The 22,127-nt window shown below is 40.7% G+C and overlaps 1 protein-coding gene across 4 annotated transcripts in view; it reads right to left on the reverse strand.

The window, feature by feature from the left end:
• cdx1b (caudal type homeobox 1 b) overlaps positions 1-22,127 on the reverse strand; it is a 32,176-nt gene that overhangs the window by 5,322 nt on the left and 4,727 nt on the right. The window contains exons 2-3 of one of the 4 annotated variants that reach the window (XR_013201289.1): positions 11,918-18,387; positions 6,712-11,835 (exon numbers count right to left, since the gene is read on the reverse strand). Coding sequence is in view for 2 of the 4 variants with exons in the window: in XM_077224809.1 (XP_077080924.1) it covers positions 16,986-18,387 (1,402 nt within the window). In the remaining 2 variants the exon portion in view is untranslated. Of the gene's footprint in view, positions 1-471; positions 1,036-6,711; positions 18,388-22,127 lie in introns of those variants that run through there. The other 3 variants (XR_013201290.1, XM_077224810.1, XM_077224809.1) reach the window with 3 other exon arrangements.

Raw genomic sequence — 22,127 nt, forward strand, 5'->3', positions numbered from 1 at the left:
TTACACGTGCGCATCCGTGTATTCAACAGACTTCTCGGCATCCAGGCATAAAAAAGAACAAAGAGTGACATCAAAGCAAAGGGACTCTCACACACACACATCTCTATTAGCATGACAAACGCGTGAATGCAGAGGAGTTGTGTCAGCTGTAAAACTGTGGCCGTGGCGCCGAGCTCACCAGTTTCGACGTTACATATGGCATAGTAGGCTGTAATTGAACTTATTTAAAGTGGCTTTTTGCGAACCCGATAGTTATGTCAACATGATCTCATGAAAATGCGTATCTATATTACGAATTGTATTTATCGTGCAGTTTATACGCAACCCCCCCCCAGTTTATTTTTTGTGTATAAATTGCACGTTAAATACAATTCGTGCTATAGGTCATGTTTCTAAAGGATAATAATAATAGCCTAATCATTGACTTGTACTTTTTAAAGTGCAATAATTGCATTCAGATTTGAAGTGCACCTGAGTTTGACGGGGGCGCGCTCCGACGCATCCAGTCGTACGGGTTCCGTCTCTGCGAGTTCGGCGACAGCTGACCGACTGGTGAGTTTATGGACGATGGAAGAAGGCCTGACGCTTGGACAGATGAAAACTCCGGAGGACTGAAGCCCAGCTGACCGGTTCCCGAAGCCGAAGGTCCGGTTCCTGTGCCATAATGTGTCCATTCCTCTCTCGGAGGAGGGTACGCGGGGTTCCAGGCTCCGGCTTGGCTGTGGTGAGGGTCGTTGGTAATCCCAGGGACGTGATGGTATCCAGTGAAGTCCGGATACTGTGGAGGTGCGGTTACAAAATTCTGAGGGTTCAGGTTTAGGCTTGGGTGTCTCACGGAATTTGGGTACATGCTGGTGTCCTTCTCTAAGAGGTAACTCACATACATTTTCCCGCCTGATGACTCCAGTGCATAATATGCACCCGCACGATTGATCTTGGCTCCTCAGACCCAGGTTTCCCTATAACCTGACGGTTCGTCAACCTGGACAGATTCTCTGAACCCTTCAGCCTCGGTGCCTGCTAAAGGTTGCGAGGCTGACGTCACGTTTATGATCACGATCATCACCCTCCCACAGTATCGAAACACAGCGGCCCATGAAAGAATGCAGTGACTTATTATATAATTATCCACTTTAAACATGTTAGTAGGCTAATTTTTAGGAAAATGTAAAAATCCTACTGTAAAAAATGTTATTGCATTTAAAGGCCTACATGTAGGCTAGCCTCAATTCATTTTTAAAAGTAAAATGTGATTTATCTTATAATTTACGGATAAAATTATATTTCACAAGAAAGTATCGCTATATTTGTAAGATACATTATTGTTAAAATTATGTTTTTTAAGAAGTAAAAGGGTAAACTTATAGGGAAAGAAGCATTCACGAAATTCGCATCAATATAGGCTAATAGGCTATTTGTTCAGATTTTGTTTTAAAAAAGTTATTCTTATGCTTGTTTTCATATTGTTTGTGTTGTTTTTAGTTTAAAAACAGTCTTTGTTTTTATCGGCAACATGGCAACAATTATAAATTTTAAGTCATAATGTGGCCTTCCAATATCATTTTACATTAAAAAAAGATTAGTTTAAATAGATATATTGGTAAATAAACATTTTATAGGCCTAATTAAATTACATTCCGTAAAACAACTTTGTCAATATTTTAATAATAAGATTTTGCCAAACAAAACTACCAGTTTATACCATATTTCTTACAAAAAATTATTGCAGTGTAGCTATAGGCCTGTAGCCTACATAGAGTTGGTTATATACAATAAACAATTGTCCTATAATCACACACACACACACACACACACACACACACACACACACACACACACACACACACACACACACACACACACACACACACACACACACACACACACACACACACACAAGACATTTGATTATCATTGGATTTAAAACAAGGAACAGTGTGAAGGCAAAGATCATGGCCATAATATAATCATTTACATTTATGTCATTTTAGATTTTATGGGGTGTGCGTTAAAATGTGACACATTTGCAGACACATTTTATATTCTTAATACACTGGATGTTATGGGAAGATTATTTCAATGCTTATATTAGTAGGCTACACATGGAATGGGATTTCCTCAGAGTTCGATTCCGAACCTCGGCTTGTTCGAGTTCTGGTGAATTAACACATGGAATGCGCAGGTGTTCCATTCCGAACCCTCGCGCTAGAGAATCTGCGCTAGACGAAATTAAAGTTTAGACAGGCTTAATTTTAAAATACCAGGCTAGCCTACATATAATACTGAAAATATATAGCAGAGCTAATGTATTTGTTAGTTAGGGCAAAATGTCTGATTTTCAACAGATTTTACCAAAGTGTGCCTACATGTTTTTTACAGGTAAACCATCCAACTTATTATAGAAATGTGTTTTCAATTAATCAGTGACAGTGAACAGGCATTGATGCTACAATTCTGTATTTTCAGCCATGTATAATCTAATGAATATTTCTATACCGATTGCGATGTTGAGCTCCCACTTTTTAAAGCGTCGTCGGTGTCGGTGGACAGAGATAAAACTAATATAGCAAATTATATTTCAGGATGTTTTATATCAAGGCTCAATATCATCCAAAACATATCCTACGGCCATAAATTTGACCTGTTTAAAAAAAAAGAAAGAAAAAAAAGATGGAGTTTTTAAAAAATATATAAGAAACTTTCTGAATTTATAAGAAAGATATCAAAAGATTTATAAATATATAACAAACGTGAGCTTTACAAAAATGTCTTCATGAATCGTTCAGAATCGTTTAAAAAAAATGATTGGAGTAGCTAAGAAAATACTAGACTATTTCGGTCTTTGTAGGCTACTTCAAAATTGCACGTTTAATTCAGCCGTTTTTAATTGGGCCACTTGAGAAATTTACTGCCGATTTCGTAGTGATTTTTTTTAAAGTCTTTTTTTATTGTAGGGCACATATTTATCTGCGATGCGTCTCAGCCTGATTTTTCAGATTGTGCTAAAGTTATAAGTGCTGCTTAATCACTAATATTTATGATTGTGTAGGCAGATAATATGACAGACATTGAGTGCGTTTGTGACCAAATAATTATATAATCGGTGTAGCTTTATTTAACTCCATAGTTCGATTGGAAAAATTATAGCTATTGATAAGACAACAATACTGTAAATGAAGATTGCTTTGGTAGTGACTGCTCGATATTAGATTTTTTGTATCTAACCCTATGGGCCTATTTAAACTTAATGAGTTAATATGTAGGCTACACAAATTATCAGGATTTCATCTAATCTAACATATATTTCTTCAGAATTTAGTCATTTCTCATGACTCATACCTTTCCTCTTGACATTTAACATGGTCACTCAACTCTAAGCAGGTCCACATTTGAAAACCTACAAACAGAAACCATAAATATTTTCAATCCATAAGGCACTTTTCTCCCATCCAAAAAAGACATTGTGGAAACGATAATGCAAACGATTTTGTCAGTCCAGCAGGAGAAAAGGGTTTGGAGTCGATTTGAGAGGATTTAGATGTGTGGGACACGTTTCACAACCAGGTGTGACTTCCTTGTGATTGAAATGGGAAGAGCTTTCGACGAAAAGGGTGAGAATATCTTCATCGACTTGCTGACCCTGAAAGCAACTGACAACTGATTTTCGAATTACAAATAAAAAACATATATAGGCCTATTAACAAAGTATTTCAGTGTTGATTAAAACACATTTAGTCAGTTTGGAGAGAAAAACAAGAGTGTAACCAACGCTGAGGGTTGATAACAATGCGGGTAAAAATCACATGTCTCACGGCAGAGAGCTCGTTGCCCTTGTTAACACCGAGCTGTGAAAAAGAATATTTTAATTCGCAGGCTACTTGCATTTACAAGGCATCACACTTTTTCTTCGATCATTCGACCACGCACCAATTCGTGCTTCCATATTTGGCAATAACCTCAATTAAATAAAATAAAATAAAAAACGAAGCTTGTCAAAGTGGGTATGAGAACCACGTTATAGTTTTTTTCCTCTTTACCATGGTACCATGGAGAAATATATCTTAAAAATAGCAGTTTAATTAAAGCTTTCAATATACAATTGACTTGCTTTTATTACATTTAGTAGCCTAGCCTAGATAATTTAGCAGATAACAAATACAGTAGATAACACTAGCCTACTTGTTTTTATTGTATATAGCCTGTATATATATATATATATATATATATATATATATATATATATATATATATATATATATATATATATAACCTAATCTTTTGTGTAACGAAATGACTTAATTCCAATGTGTAACACATTTGAAATGTGTTATTTTAGCTATTTAAGGCTACAATTAGTGGCTATATTTTTTTTTCTTTTTTTTCGGCTTATTAATAGTCTACGCACTAAACAGGACCGTGTTTCCAAAAAGCATATCGTATCATACTGTAGAAACGATCGTACGGGTCAAAAAATGCTTCACAAAATCATCGTTACTTAAACGGGTGAAAAGTGCTCTGGATTATTGCCATGTGAATCCAGTGCCAAAGAAACAGTCTCATGCAGTCCCCTGCAGGACAACCGCGAAATTACACCTACACTTAATATAGGCTTACTCACACGCAGTGTGGCGTTATATCAAAATAGTAAAGCCACAAAACATAACATAATATCAGTCAAACTCGTAATTGTACTTAACTTACTTACATTAAATTAATTACTTTTAGTAGTCAATTAAAACAGTAAGCTACTTAATAAATGTATAACAAATACAAATAAATAATGAAACAATGGGTGATGGTGGTGGGTTGATACAGAAGTTCAGTGGTACAGCTGTAATCTGTGACTAAATATGTGTATGTCATGCAGGGGATTATAGGTATTATCAATAATATTACGTTTTTGTAACTCAATTTCATGAACTGGATCAGCTTTCTTGGTTGTTTATTCTTGTCTGCAACCTTAAACCTTCACCATAGAAAAATCGTACAATGTTATTTATTAATCCATGTATGGAGATGTCCATTTGGCCAGTGCATTGCAGAGGTAAACAACATTACTTGAAGTTATGAAACAATTAAGTCTACCGTAAAGAATGGCTTTTCTTGTTTTCTCTCTTATCAGAGGGGTCAACAGCACAGGCCTTTTGTCTAATCAAGATCGATTTTTTTTTATCAACCAATATTCTTAGTACCTTGGTATTCTAAAAATGCTTTGGAATATATAGGCAAAAATTTGGTCTATTGATATCTGAAAAAATTCAGTCTGGATTCAGGCTCCATCATAGCACAGAAATTATGCTTGTTAAAATTACAAATGGCTTATTTCTCGTGTCTGACCAAGGTTGCATCTCAATAATAGTTTTACCTGATCTTAGTGCTGCGTTCGACAGTATAGATCATAAAACACTCTTAGATCGACAAAAAAATTACACTGGTATTCAGGGACAGGCATTAAAGTGGTTTAGATCATACCGTTACCATTTTGTCTATTTAAACAGGTAAATATCTAAGATAACGCCAGTAAATTATGGAGTGCCACAAGGTTCTGTGTTAGGCCCTCTGCTATTTTCAATGTATATGCTACCTCTTGGTAATATTATAAGAAAAAATTAAATTAGTTGCACTGTTATGCTGATGATGCAGTTATATTTCACCATAACCAGATCTCTAAATGATCTAAATTGATAATTGAGTGTTTTAAAGATATAAAATATTGGATGACTAGTAGTTTTGTTCAATTAAATTTGGATAAGACCAAAAAAAAACCTGTACACACAATCTCTTAGAATATAATTAGCATTTTGAGCAATGTACAGTGACTTCCTCCTCTACAGTTAAAGACCTGCTGTTATATTAGTCTTTCAAAAATGTATTTTATATGTTACAAAAACAGCTTTTTCCACCTCAGAAACATTGCTAAGCTCCGGAACATGCTATCACTATCTGATAATGAAAAGTTAGTTCATGCATTTATGACCTTTAGATTACTGTAATGCATTACTAGCTGGCTGTCCTGCATCCTCAATAAACAAGCTACATTTAATCCAAAATGCAGCTGCAACAGTTCTTACTAGGTCAAGAAAAATATGATCATATAACACCAATTTGATCATCTCTACACTGGTTACCTATTAAATATTGTTACTGATCTATAAAGCCCTAAATGGTTTAGCTCCTGTGTATTTAACTGATCTTCTATCACTTTACAATCCATCACGCTCTTCAAGATCACAAAACTCTGGGCTTCTGATAGTACCTAGAATATCCAAGTTCACTGAAGTATGGAAAGCGTTTTTGCATTTGGCTCCTAAACTCTGGAATAACCTTCCTGATAATGTTCGAGGCTCAGACTCACGCTCCCAGTTTAAAGACGCATCTCTTTAGCCAAGCATTCATATGATGCATCTCATAACCTCATACTCCAGTTATATCAGATGAAATGCACATGACTCTGTATTGCTTGAAATGTTATGAACAGCAGATGTGCTAATTATTTTCCATTTGCTTTTCTGTTTTATCTTAGGATGCCCATCCCGAGGTAACTAGAGACTATGTCAGCTCCAGTTTGGATCCAGCCTAGTACGAAGACTTCAGATGTGAAGAGACGACTCGAGATGACTCCAACTCCTGCGAGGAATTCAGATGACGCCAACTCTGAATCAACATGCACCACTGCCAAATTTTCCATATATTGAAATCATTATGATCACACCTTGTAATAATTGCTTTAATGAGATCATTGTTTCTGCTTAAATGAATACATGATATTAGCTAACTGCATGATGTGTATGATCTTAGAACTACATTTCATATGGACATAACTTGATCACTCTAAATTGTAATGTAGAAACATGTATTTTCTGTAAAACTGCTTTGAAACAATATGTATTGTGAAAAACGCTATACAAATAAATGTGAATTTAAGGTAATATTTAAAAAAAAGTTTATTTTAAATGAAATTATGAAAAATAAGTAAATTAAATTAAGTTATAGCAGTGTAATAAAACGATGTACTGCAATAAATCATTTGCTTTTATATGGTTTAAAATGTTAGGAAAATAAAGACTAGTTGCTGTACCAACAAAAGAGATCTTCAGGCCCCACTGGTGATTCCTAAAGGACAGGAAGTGGTTGTACTTGTTCTGACACCAGAACACATAGATCTGTTTTTATTAAACATATTATACACATACATATAACATTATGAACATTATGAATGCAGATCTGGATTGTGCGATGGGCTTTGGTTTGTGTCATGCATGACAAGAGTGTCCTTTTGTGAGAAGTGGAAGGAGCAAGAGCAGGCGTCCAATCAACAAACTTAAAGCTTCCCGAAACTTTTTTTTGCCTTCTTGTTTTGCAGTGCAGCCAATGGCAGGTGGAGGAGGATAAACGCATTCACCACCGCAATGTTCACAAAGACATTGATTAAATGATGATAAAAAATGATAAAAAAGAGAGAGGCTCTTTGGAAGAAGTGTGCTTAACTATTACAGGTACTTGTAGATAATATAATATTATGAAATAAAAGACAACTTAAGTGTACATAGAGACTACACTTTCATGACTAGATTTCTCAAAACAATGTCAGGGTACATTTAAAAATTGTTGTGCTTTGTAATAATGTCAAATTATTGTTTTAAGGTATATTTACATCTTTTGTGTTTGCTTTAAAGAAGTAATTATTTTGATGCATTGAATAAACTAAAATACATGTAAAGTAATTGATATTAATTTTAGTTGTAGTGTGTAATGTGTCAATATATTTATATTGTATAATACAAGTCAATATATTTTAAATGTAGGCTACTAAATAGTAACTTCGTCATTACAAATGTGTAATTATGAATATATTTCAATACATGGCATGCACATTGCAATATAAATAAAGTAGGCTATATTTTAGTTTACCGTAAATGCTTATAAGTACATTTGGTAGTACACTATATATACCATATTTCAAAAACAATTATCTAAAATAATATTTCAGAGACAATAGAAATATTAATGTAACCGGAACCTCTAAAGAGACATGATGAATAAAAAAAATGAGATGGGAGGAAAAATGATTTGGCAATGCTTTTGCGTTCTCCTGCAATCGCTTTGCGTCAGTTTTAGCTGAAGCTTATGGGAAAAACATTTTTTTCTCCGAATCCTGAAGCCTGATTGGTTCACGTCTGTGCTTTTCACAGACAAATAGCATTTCAGCCCGCCAAAAGGGGCGGGGTTGGCAGCCTATATAAGCCACTCAGAAATGCAGAATCGCCAGAATCTTTCTCCTTAAGCGCAAAGATCATCTCAATGGTCAAAAGAAGACTGAAGCCTCTCTCTCGCCTCTTCTTGCCGTCGAATGATCCTCGCAGTGAAAAAAGATGCTCTGCAAGCAAACTGACTCAGCAACGCTCTGACAGCAAGCTGACTGAACGGCTTCGCGTAACGCTACATCGAGGCCCAGAAGTCATCGCAGACTATGCTTCACTTCTTGCCTAAAAGAACCAGCTTCGCCACTGCCTCCAGTCGCTCCAAGACGGCCCTGCCGACTCAGCAGCCACTAAGGCCAGCCTCAGCGCCCGTCCAGCCCCAGCCAAAAGTAGAGCCGGAAGTCGTCACCTTTATTTATATAGCGCTTTTTACAATACAGATTGTTTCATAGCAGCTTTACAGAGATAACAGGAAAATAATGTTGTAATAATATTGTTAAATATAAAATTAAATGTCCCCAACTAAGCAAGCCAAAAGCCAATGGCGACAAAGGCGAAGAAAGGCGACAGGGTGACAGACAGGGTGCCATCAGGTGACAGAATGAAGAAAAATACCTTGGGAGAACCCAGGCTCAGTCGGGGGGCCAGTCCTCCTTTGGCCAACGATGAACAGTGTTTGTTTATGATTTAGGCAGCATTATAGGTCAGAAGGCAGATGGGATCAGAACTTTCCCAATATTTATCATCCAGTTCATCTGGTTGGGGTCGGAGTCATCACGCCGGTATGGAGACGAGTCTGTTGAGCTGTCCATGAGGCCTTCACAGGGCTGATGAGGCCCAGATTGTCTGGCACTTCAGGGACGCGTTGTTGTCGTGTCCATGTGATGGTCCTTCATCAGATCTGGATATGGCCTGGATCCGGCGGACTGCGGCAAACCTCGGGATAAACAGAGAGACTAATATTAGCGTAGACGCCATCCTTCTTATGATGGACAAAGTACATCAGGATTTATGGGAAGTGTTCCCGGTTCCAGCTAGTCAAGCCATGCCTCCACCCGGCCAAACGTTACCCATATCCGAAGCATCAAGGGCCTGCGCGAGACCCAGCCTGTAGTACTTCAACCATTTGCCACTTGACAAGTCAAGCCATCTGCGGAGTGTCAAGCTGGATTTTGGGGATAATAGAATGAGGTTAATAGCTCCAATTCGCTCGCAGACCATCCCGCTTCAGGGGCATGATTGAATGTCCCATGTCCTCAGAGCCAAAGTTCAGTCTCTGCTGGTAAAAGGCGCCGTGGAGAAAGTCCCCACGTAATGCAGAGAGTCAGGTTTTTAAAGCCACTACATCCTCATCCCCAAGAAGGATGGCGGCCTCAGGCCCATCCTCGATCTGTGATGTCTGAATCGCACCCTCATGAGAAGGCCCTTCAGAATGTGAAATATCAAACAAATCCTTTCACAAATTCGCCCAAGGATTGCATTATATCAGTGGATCTGAAAGACGCTTACTTTCATATCCAGATAGCCCCCAATCATAGACCGTTCTTGAGATTCACGTTTAAAGGGGTGGCATACCAATATACAGTCCTTCCATTCTGACTCTCTCTAGCTCTGTGTACTTTTACAAAGTGTATAGACTAGGCACTCTCCCCCCTGAGACAGATCTGAATCCGCATACTCAACTATCTCAAAGATTGGCTGCTTATAGACCAATCAGAACAGGAGCTATGCACCCACAGATCCCAGCTCCTCAGCCATCTGGAGGACCTGGGCTTCAGGGTCAACTTTGGCAAGAGCTCGCTGCTCCTCAGCCAACGCATTTCATTCCTGGGAGCAGTTTTTGACTCAGCCCAAATAAAGGCTCGGCTCTCACAAGAGCGAGCCTTGAAAATCAGGAGCATTGAGACCACATTCGAAGTGGAGCCCTTTCACCTCCTCAAGAGGTTTCAGAAGCTACTGGGCCTTATGGCGGCAGCTTGCTATGTCACCCAGCTGGGCCTGCTCCACATGCAACCACTCCAGCTCTGGTTTAAAGGTCCCATTTTACCCCATGCATAGCACACAAGGCTGACACTCTCAGGGTGCCCTGCGGCTGCATCAGAGCCTTGGTCCCTTGGAAGTCACCCATTTTTTACCAAACACGGTATCACTGGGCTCAGTTTCCAGGCGGAAAATGGTTGTGACAGATGCCTCGAGGTGTCTACTGAGCACTCTGGCTAATTTCAGCAATCAGAGCAACTTTTTGTCAGCTTTTGAGGCCGCAATAAAGGGCTGCCGGTTTCAAAGCAAAGACTTTCCAAATGGATTGTGGATGCGATAACACTGGCTGACAAGTCATTGGACTACAGGTATGGCGTCTTCTTGGGCGTGGTCCAGCGGAGTCGCTATCCCAGATATCTGTGCGGCGGCCAGCAGGTCCTCGCTGTCCAGCTTTATCAGATTTTACAACCTGGATATCCCTGTTCTTCAAGCACGGGTGTTGTCAGTTAGAGACACTTATGGACTGTGTAGGTCTGAGCCTTTCCCCTAGCTGGTCTAAGGGCCTTCAATCGAGCGCACCCTAGCTGTCGGCTCGCAGAGCGGCTTCGATTCTGCACTTGTAGTTCAACGATAATGGATTCAGTTCCCAATGAGCGTCAGCTAAAACTGAAGAAATGTGAGTGAACCATATCGAAAGGGAACGCTTATGTTACGCTTATGCAACAGCTAAAACTGACACATTATCTCAGGGAACCTGGGTTACGTGAACATTTGAAATTCCCCCAAAAACTTTGCATTTGTCGCAAAAATTTTGCGTTCCCCCGAGGAACTTTGCGTAAAGTGTTTGCGTTCGCCGAGAATCTTTACGGAAAATGTTTGCGTTCGCCAGAGAAACTTTGCGTCAAATGTTTGCGTTAGCCCGAGAAACTGTGCGTAAAATGTTTGCATTCCCCCAAGGAACTTTGCGTAAAATATTTGCGTTCCCCCGAGGAACTTTGCGTAAAATGTTTGCATTCGACCGAGAAACTTTGCGTAAGATGTTTGCATTCCCCCGAGGAACTTTGCGTAAAATGTTTGCGTTCCCTCGAGGAACTTTGCATTAAATGTTTGCGTTAGCCCGAGAAACTTTACGTAAAATGTTTGCATTCCCCTGAGGAACTTTGCGTAAAATATTTGCGTTCGCCGAGAAACTTTACGTAAAATGTTTGCATTCGCACGAGAAACTTTGCGTAAAATGTTTGTGTTTGCCCGAGAAACTTTGCGCAACATGTTTGCGTTCGCCGAGAAACTTTGCGTAAAATGTTTGCATTCCCTCGAGAAACTTTGCGTTCGTCGCAAAATGTTTGCTTTACTCCAAGAAACTTCTCCTTAAGAAAGTCCTACTTAAGTGTTTCAAAAAAGCACCAAGTTCAACCAATTGCGTGTAATATAAATGTAAACTATGATACATTTTTATTTAATTGTAAATAACAATAAGTGTCTGGAAACATTACATTCAGTGAAGTACAGTATATTATTTTAAAGTATGATATTTCTGAACTCATTTTAAAAGTATGTTGTATTGTTTTTCATGAGGGGCAGTACCACTTTCTGTTTGTGTTCACTGAAAAATAAATACCCACTGAGGCCATCGGATACATCGACTCCTATGTTTCTGTGTGAAAAATAATGGGACATATTTCAAAATCATATATTCAAATGCATCTACACAACACCACAGAATAAAGTCTACTCACTTGTTGCAGTCTCAAACTGTAGCAGGAATTGGAACAGTCATTTCTGTCCATTGAATGACTGAATGAATGAGGCATTTATATAGCGCTGTGGAAAGCTTCAAATGGTCCCACAGTCCTAGATGTTCCACTCAAGGAGGTCCCAAAATGGTATTGGGCCAAACACAAGACCTTATAATCCACGAGGTCCATGACTCCTTTGTAGCTAAATCCATTGCTTTTTTGGCTTTGTATTCATAGCGTATGAGAGAAAGAAAAATTGTATATGCATAATGTGAGTCGGGCACATCTAACAGCTTGCACTTGTGTGGAAAGTTCTCTACTGTAGAGTCTGGACCCATTTCAGTAATCTGTCACTGTCCATACTTTTACCAGACCCATGTAGATCTCCACTGACAGGAACGAGAACAAGTTCTTAGAGACATGTCTTGTCATGGTCTTCAAGGCATTTGGATTTGGCATTAAAGTATGACACAAAGAAGAAGTTAAAACTACTCCAGAGGACTACTTTGTTGAGGTAACTCAAGGCCTAGGTAATCGAGCCAGTCTGACAACAGATATTCCTGTTTATTTAGTGAAGCTGCTTTGAAACACTCTATACTGTATACTGTACAATACTTTATACTGTATTGTATAAAGTGCTGTATAAATTAATGTAACTTGAAGTTTACCTACATTGCAACATTACCAGCTCTTGCATCACAGAGCTAACATATTCTAATGCATCATCAATCAAGTCATCTTGTTGACAATAATGTGGGCAATTACTGTTTGTTCATACAAAGCATTTAACATTGCAGTTATTTGAGCTTTTATTTTCTCAAAACATTTAAAAGAAAATCTGTAATTGGAGTAAGTTGCTTTATAGCTATAACTCTTGTAAACAGCATATGTCTATACAATTCTTGTATAATAGTATACATGCAGTTTTTATAAGCTCACATGAATTGAGAAATATGTATATTTTAGACACTTTTACCACAGAACTTGAAGCCAATTTGGGGGGAAAAAACAAACAAAAACAAGAAATCGTGACCAAATAAATGCCTCTTTTGAGCTATGTCTATAGCAGGAACTGCTCAGTATTGCTTTTATCATTGCATTTATTATAACATCTGCAATTACACTCAGTCCATGAAAGGACAACAACAATATTCTGTTTTGTGGTGTGCAGGTGTCATTATTCCTGTTTTGCATTCCCCTTGTCTTGTGTGGACTTTTGTTATTTCCTGTTCTGTGCCATGTTTTGTAGTCTTATGTTCCAATCTCCTCTTGTGTGTATACAGTATATACCCCAGTGTTTCTCATGTTCTTTGTCTGGTCTTGTCCTACATGGATGAACGTTTGGTGTGTTTCTGTTAGTCTGTTCTCGGTTCCCTGGAATCTGTTATGGTTTTGTTTATTTTCTTTTTAAACTACTTTTCATTTGGATCCAGCTCTCCCTTTGTTTCTTGAGTTCACCCTGCATTACATTAGGGTTGTTGTTATCGATTAACTTGGTAGCTGAGTGTAGCAGACTCTTTGTGTCTGGCAATTATTTTGATGATTGACTGAATAAAAGAATGTTTTAAAAAGATTGCAATAAAAATAGGCGTATTAGTGTTGGGTCCGAGTCCACCTTTGTCGAGTCCGAGCCCTTATCAATAGAGTCCAAGTCCAAAGGGGGCTGAGTCTGACATTTTTTTTTACAAAAAAGTTTTTAAAAAGGGGAGTTTTTAACATCAACATCCGAGTCGGAGTTGGATTTTGAAATTGTTATAAAATTCAAACAATAAATACTGTTTTGTGGTGCTTTAATGTGTAGGCCTCAGTTCAAGCAGCATGTGAACTGATAATCTCTTCTAGTTATAGCACGAATTGAACATGAATGAACACCAGAACTGCAAAAAGTAATCAATACACAGAATTTTTTAAGTTCAAGTCCACTGACTTTAATCTACTGGGACTCATACACAACTATTACAAACCCAGCAAATATTTAGTGATGCTCGAGGAAGCATCCGTTAAGAGCCAGGGGGTGTAAACTTTTGAACTGGATCATTAGCATGATTTAGCACCAACTGGTTTGGTTTGTTTGTCAGACAAAAAATGGTGGATATCTGCATTATGATTGGTCAGATCGACTCTCAATCAAATTCCGGTGAAAGGTCTCAACACTGAGCTCTAAATGTAATGTTTTAACCTTAACAAAAGGATTGCAATGTATAGTTTCAGTCATACTTTTACCTACTGTACATCTTTCAGAATCTACAAGGTAATACTCAAGAATGCAACATGATGCAAGATGCAAGACTTTTGAGCAGGATGATGGTGATGTTTACATTTTCATATTTAGTTTTACATGCTAATATCTTATTTAGCCTCCGAAGGGCAGGACTAAATTAATTAATGAATTGTAAAACAAAATAAGAACAATTTACACAAATGATCCAGTTCAAAAGTTTACAACCCCTGGCTCTTAACGGATGCTTCCTCGAGCATCACTAAATATTTGGAGGGTTTGTAATAGTTGTGTATGAGTCCCAGTGTGAAAAGATTGATCTCAAAATCATATAATCACTGCTAGAAAGGACTCAAATATGCAGAAGATGCTGGAAAAGCAAAGAATGTGCAGGAGGATTTTTCTGAAGACTATTGGGCAGTTTAAGTGTTCGGGACAAACAAGGAACTCATGAATTATAAAACCATTACAAAAAAAAAAAAAAAACATGCAAAAAAACTCCGTTGTGGATACTTCCGGTAATGAATGACACACAATATTAAAAATCAAGCCTATGTAATTTTTCTTGTATTTTGGGTTTGTATTTTGTCTTCTGGACTATATTATTAAACATCTGTTATGTGAAAATGCTTTTTTCAGGGCAGTACTAAATAGAAACAATGTTTTTATGATCCTTCTTATTAAAATGGAGATTCTGCAAAGAGTATGTAAACTTATGACTAAAGTGTAAATGTAACAAAAATCATAACATTATTAGAAGCCAAAATGTTGCTATTATCACGTTCTCATGTTGCTATGGTTACTATGTCAATTATTGCAATTTCATGACTCACAGGACTAATATTTAGCAGATTTCTTTATAATTTACAGTGTGAACGTAACAACTCTAGAAACATGAAAGACAAAACTATTATTTAGATCAATTGCGCTTACCGCATATGATTATTAGACTTACGTTCAGAACTTACGTTCTGCACTCTCACTAGAACTCTCGTCATAAACACTTAAAGGCAGGGTAGGTAGGTCTGAGAAACTAGTAGAAAACTGCTGGATTTTGAAAGTCTCCAAACAGAGAAACTCCCACCCCCTTTCTTCTGGGCTCCTTCCAAAGCCATGCCCCAAAAACACATGAACGGGCAATGCCAACCGCTCAGCTGGAGGACGTGTTTACCAGTGTGAGCGGAGAGGAGCGCAGTGCGATGGAGAGACATCATGTCAGAATAACAGGTAATAAAATACCTTTTTGACTGCTCTTACTCTGCCATATTTGTGAGACTTCGTGGCTTGCGGTCGGTACACTCCTCTCCTCTTCCGAAATGACCGAGTCAACCGAGTGCGCGCATGTGGGCAGCTTCTGTTGCAGAAGGGCTGGTAGTCATAGCAACGAGAGATAGTGACAGTCGCTCAGTCAATCAGAGCACTCGGTCCGAATGGAATAATGAGTTGTGTTTATTGCAGCCCTGTGGGGACTACAGACACTCTATTTTTATATCTGAAACTCCTTTTCAGAGTACTTACATTTTAGATATGTATTGGTATATAAACACAGTTTAAACATATTTGGCAAAAAGTGTTTTAGAAACACATTGTCTACCCTACCTTTAAGTTGTCCACACTGTGCAGTGAATCTCTTATTTACATCGCGTCTAAACTTTGGTGTTTTTATGAGAGGATTTGCAAAGGATAAAGCTTGTACTGATTCTGAACATACATTTTGAGTGAATTCTCCGCATGGTGAATCTAAAACGCCTCTGATTTGCCACTGCGTTCATGCGCTTATACATGTCTGTGATTGGCTACAATGCTCAATGCTGAAACAACACAGGGAGTTTAGTTTTGTTTTTGAATAATATTGTGTCTTCCAGTGCCCGGATTCAACTGTACTGGGGACATTTTCAGAGTCTAAAATGTCCGATTCCGTGTCAAGTCCGAGTACAAATTCACCCGACAAGTCTTCACCCAGTTTATCCAAAATTGGACTTGAGTCCTAGTCCAAATTCGAATACCCCAACTCTAAGGCTTATGCCCAAGTGTAAGAAAGATCACATAAATCTCATCTGTGTGTATTTGTGAGGTAAATCTGAATAAGACTGTGTGAATGTGGGTGTTTCTGCATGGGTTGGGACAGAGCAAACGGAGAGACCAATATTGTGACCGAAACTGCACTAAACTTGCAAAAGAGACCCATTGTGTCTGTGAGAGAATAAAACTGTGCAAAGGAGACAAGTGAGATTCTCAAAGGATCAGCTCTGAGTGCACTAAAAAACAACTACATTGTCTTTCCAATCTATAGAAAAGTCCTCCAACACAGCTGAATCTATCTTAGCATTAAATTGAGCAATTTGCCTTTGTTCTTGAATACCAAGTTGACATCTGACAACTACTGATAAACCATTGAAATAAATTTCTCAGGCAGACACAACACTCATGGCTTGAGTCATGTCATAAGTTTCCTAATGAGCTCAGCTTATGTCCTAAACAAAAATGTGATGTACAGATCTTGTTTAATATATTTTGGTTAAGTAACGGTTAAGTTGAGGGGGACATATCATGAAAATCTGACTTTTTCCGTGTTTAAGTGCTATAATCGGGTCCCTGGTGCAACTACCAACCCAGAAAACGTGAAAAGGGAAACCCAGTAACTTTGTTTTGGTGAGCCTTTCTCTGCAAGTATGTCAAAAAATAAGCCAATCAGATGTAGCTCCCCTTCTGACATAGGAAGAGGATCTTATTATAATATTACTGCCCCTTAATCTGCAGGTTTCCACCCACAGCACTGCCATTTGGTTTTCGCAAGTGACAACAGTGTAAATTAAGTTATTGTAAGTGATGTTAAATAACAGAAGCATCTTATATCTGTTTTGACATGATCTTTAAATTAAACTTCTTGAAGAAAGATTGTAACTTGCAGAGCTTACATTTTCTTTTGCGATTCTTTCCTCTCTTGTAATAAATCCCATCCCAGTTTTCCTCCTCTTCACCTTCACCAACCCAAGGTCTCCAAGCACCTCCATTCAGACTAGGATTTGCACGGGTATCATCTGGCGGGTAGCGAACAGGTATTGCTGTATGATTGTATAATACTAGACGTGCCAGTAGCTCCTTGACAACATCAGGCCTGTGCACTGCAAGGTCATGGCGTTCACAAGGGTCGCCTGTAACATTGAAAAGCCAAACCGATTTCCTTTTTTCTCCAGTCTGTCGCTCCAGGTTCCACCAGCTGCTAGGAAAGTTTGTGAGAACCTGGGGTGGCACCCAATCCCCATGTCCAGGGTCGCCCGTCAAGAGTTTCCAGTCACCGACTCTAATGGCCGCTTGCACGGTTGTGTCCCATAGTCCATGGCCCTCCTTAAATGAGCCCAGACTGCGCCGGTGGAGAGGGTCGATGTTGTGAAGAATTTCCAGTCGTGGAGATTCCTTCCCTTCACTAATGGTAGGCCAAACATCAAACCCATCTAATCCCTGATACTGTGACACATTCCCCCCAGCAAGTCCAACAAGAGTTGGATACCAGTCAGTAATGTGAATAAGGGCTCTGCTGACCCTTCTTCGATGGCGTATCAAGGGACTGTGCACGAAACCCACTCCTCTAATACCACCTTCCCAATATGTTCCTTTGCACCCTCGTAGGGGCCAGTTACTGCCCCCTGTGAGCGGCTGGGCTCCATTATCAGTGGAGAAGATGACAACGCTATTGCGGTAGAAGCCATATTTGCGCAGCGCATAAGTTATGTTTCGGACCGCCTCGTCGACGATAGAAACCATGGCTGCGTATTTCCTGCGTGGAACATTGCCCATGCGGCGAAACGGATAGACATATTCTTTGGGAGGGTTTAGAGGTGTATGCACTGCCTGAAGGGAAAGGAAGATAAAAAGAGGCTGACTGCTTGAGTCGTGCGTTGCTAAGATTTTGCGAACTCTCTGGGTGTAGAGGTGAGTTGAGTACTTCCCCCCTCTCCCCCATGCCACTGACTCACCTTCGTGGAGGTCAAAGCCACACAATGACTTGCCGTCACATGAGCCATATGTATAATAGTCCACACTGCCAGTCAATGAACCGAAGTAGGTGTGAAATCCACGACGTGTGGGCAAACAATCTTTCCGATAGAAGCCCAAATGCCACTTGCCCACCATGTGAGTGGAGTATCCAGCCTCCTGCAAGCGTTGAGGGAGTGTGACCGCATCTAGAGGGAGGCAGTTGGGTTGACGAGGTCTGATGATGGAATGCTGGAGGCCGGTGTGAATTTGATATCTAAAAGAAAGCATAAATACATTCTTAATGTTCAGAAAGAGAGAAAAAACAAGAATTGAAACAATAAGCTTTTTACACCCGGTTTTAAAGTTGACATGAACTTAAATCTGACCCTACTTTCTATGGGTCCTGTCATACACCCGGCGCAAGTGTCTTTTGCTAGTTTCAGTCCGACGCAGTTATAATTTTCACGTCCTGCACCATGTTGTTTAAATAGCAAATGTATTTTTGCCCATCTGTGCGCCCATGGGCTGCTGGTCTGAAAACGAGGTGTGTTCAGGCGCATTGTTAAGGCATTGCTATTTTGAGGAAACTGAAATAGACTGAGCAATTGACCAACAAAAACCTGCTCTAAAGTCAATGGCTCAGTATTTTTTTTTGTTATTTAAAGGGTGCAATAGTAAAATGTGCCTTTAGGTGGGTCCACAACGCACGTACACTCTGCTTATTACACACACAGGGACGCGCAGCAGCACACAAGCATGCCAAATATTAAAAATAAAAGGTTTACGATTATTATTGTGTAAATAAAGATATGGTGAATCCGGCTTGTCAAGTAGATGGTCTGCTTGCGCTTTAACCTCACTAACACACACGCACGCACGTACGCGCACACACACACACACACACACAGCTTTAACCTCGCGCACGAGCAGATCCGTTTCCGCGCTAGAGAAGCATTTAGTTTTTAACGCTTGCAAATTCCGCCATGTAAATCGCAAATCTACCATGACGCGAGCGCAACTGGCTTTTAAAGGGAATTAGAGATGAGACTCTGATTGGTTTATTTCACGTTACACCCAAAACGCACCCATTGCTCATTAAGAGAATAGGATTCACATTGGCAGCATTTCTGTTTCTTCTACAGGGCAGCACAAAATAATGCTTATCGTCGGTTCGGAACCTGGGTGTGCTTTTTGATACCAATCTTTCATTTGAAAGTCACATGTCTAGTATCTGTAAAACCGCATTTTTTTCATCTTAAAAATATATCTAAATTACATTATATGCTCTCAATGAAAAATGCAGAACAAATAGTTCATGCGTTGACATCAAGGCTAGATTATTGTAATGCTATAATGGGTGTTTTCCCTGCATGCTTAATAAACAAACTACAGCTGGTCCAAAATGCAACCGCTAGAGTTCTTACCAGAACCAGGAAGTATAACGACTCGGTTACTAACGTAACCTTGGTTCCCTGAGAGGAGGGAACGAGTATTGCGTAAGTAGCTTATGCTATGGGGAAAAACTCCTTTTCTCGAGAATATTGAAGTCTTTATGTAAAACGCATTGCAGCTGCACAGCTGACAGCAATGAAGGAAGGAAGCTCGGTCATTGGCTGTGCTGCGGCAACTTGCTCAAACCAATGACGGGGCGACTCTGAATGCGCGACCAATGAGCGCGCTTCGCGCCCGCGCGCACCAGAGCCCGCCAGGATGGGCGTGGCCAAGAGCTATTTATTGGGCGCCCCGTCATGAGAGTTCTTTAGGTTAAAACGACTGAAGCGAACTAATCAAGCACAAGCACGGCAGCTTACGCAATACTCGTTCCCTCCTCTCAGGGAACCGAGGTTACGTTAGTAACCGAGTCGTTCCCTTTCGAGAGGTCTCTCCTATTGCGTAAGTAGCTTACGCTATGGGAACACCATGCAAAACGCAGTGCGTGCTGAACTTCGCCTTATGATAGCCAGAGGCAGGTGCCTGAGCTGAAAAGCAAAGTTATCATCCAACTAGCCGGCAGAGGCGAGCTTTATATGTGGGAAAAATACAGAGCGGCTAGAAGGCGCTTAGTGTGACATAAGCACATACATAATCTAGATACGAACTCGTAGTTCAACTAGTATCATGCTGATAGTACATTGGAATGCAATGTCGGGACCTGTAGGTTGTAGAACCTGATAAATGTGGACGGTGAGGCCCAGCCTGCCGCCGCACAAATATCCTCGATCGGTATCCCGCTCGACCATGCCCAGGAAGAAGCCACACTCCTGGTGGAGTGTGCTTTGACTCCCCAGGGGCATTGAAGTCCCTTAGCTTCATAAGCCAGCGCTATAGCCTCAACTATCCAGTGAGAGATTCTCTGCTTTGAAACGGCGGAACCTTTCGTACGGCCGCCAAAGCATACAAACAGTTGTTCTGTCTGTCTGAATAGGGCAGAACGCTCCAAATACACTCTGAGAGCCCTAACGGGGCAGAGTAGATTAGCGTCGTGTTCGTCTGCTGGAGACGATAGCGCAGTTAGGGAGATAACCTGTGCTCTGAAGGGAGTGGTGAGCACTTTAGGAATATACCCATGTTTCGGTCTAAGGACGACCCTGCAGTCGTTAGGTCCGAATTCTAGGCAGGCAGCGCTTGTCGAAAGCGCGTGCAGGTCGCCCACTCTCTTGACCGAGGCGAGTGCCAGCAAGAGCGCAGTCTTGAGCGAGAGCTGTTTAAGGTGCACGGTTCGGAGTGGTTCGAACGGGGGCCCTTTAAGAGCGTCTAGGACAGTAGCTAGGTCCCAGATCGGCACTGAGGGGGGGCGTGAAGGGTTCATCCTCCTAGCGCCCCTTAGGAAACGAATAATTAGGTCGTTTCTTCCCAATGGACGTTCCATAACGGGGTTGTGTGACGCTGTGATGGCCGCCACATATACTTTGAGCGTGGAGGGGGTGCGGCCCGCCTCCAGAAGCCCTTGTAGAAAAGCGAGTACGTTCGTAATCTCGCATGTCTCAGGGTTCAGGCCCTTGGCATTACACCAGTCACTGAACACTTTCCATTTCTGGGCATATAAGCGTCTCGTGGAGGGCGCCCGCGCCTCAGCGATGGTTTTTAGCGCTCCGCTCGTGAGGTTCCTGGGAACCCGTTGAGGGGCCATGCATGAAGGGCCCACAGATCGGGCGGGGATGAAATATCATCCCGCTGGCCTGACTGAGGAGGTCTGGCCTCAGTGGAATCGGACGTGGTGCAGATTGCATTTGCATCAGATCTGGAAACCATGTTTGGTTCTTCCAGAGTGGGGCTATCAGAAGTACTGCGTTTTTCTCCTCTCTGACCCGACTGATGACCTGTGGCAGCATCGCGATCGGGGGAAAGGCATATAAGGGGCGGCTCGGCCAGCTCTGGGCGAGCGCGTCCGTGCTCTTCGTGAAGAAAAGAGAGCAGTGCGCGTTCTCCTTGGAGGCCTCCAAGGAGGCCTCCAAGGAGAACGCAGTACCAAAACGCAGTTTGACCAAAAGCCGGAGACAGGCCTGCCCTCGTAAAGGGCCCCCCAACCTATTTTGGAGGCATCTGTCGTTATCATCTTTCTCCTTGTGTTCACACCCAGACTCACGCCTGACTGGTACCAGTCGGCGGCTTTCCAGTGCGTCAGGGCTTTTATACAGCCGTGGTTCGCTCTGATTAAAAAGTGGCCCGAACGCCACGCATGAGTAGGGACGCGGCTCTTGAGCCAGCGTTGGAGAGGGTGAGAGATGAGATGAGAGACGCTCTGATGAGAGACGCGCTGTCATTTGCATCGAGTCTAGAACTATTCCCAGGAAAGAAATCCTTTGGCTGGGAGATAGTATGCTTTTTGCCAAATTGATTCTTAGACCCAGGCATTCTAAATGGCTGATAATCCAAGATCTGTGTGTTATTAACTGACTCTCTGATTGTGCTAGGACCAGCCAATCGTCGAGATAATTCAGTATTCGCACTACCCTTCGTCTCAAGGGGGAAAGTGCTGCGTCCATACATTTCGTGAATGTACGGGGAGCCAGG

Source organism: Siphateles boraxobius, unplaced genomic scaffold (assembly GCF_051911475.1).
Source record: "Siphateles boraxobius isolate OS27281-9 unplaced genomic scaffold, OSU_SipBor_1 92, whole genome shotgun sequence".
Taxonomy (NCBI): domain Eukaryota; kingdom Metazoa; phylum Chordata; class Actinopteri; order Cypriniformes; family Leuciscidae; genus Siphateles; species Siphateles boraxobius.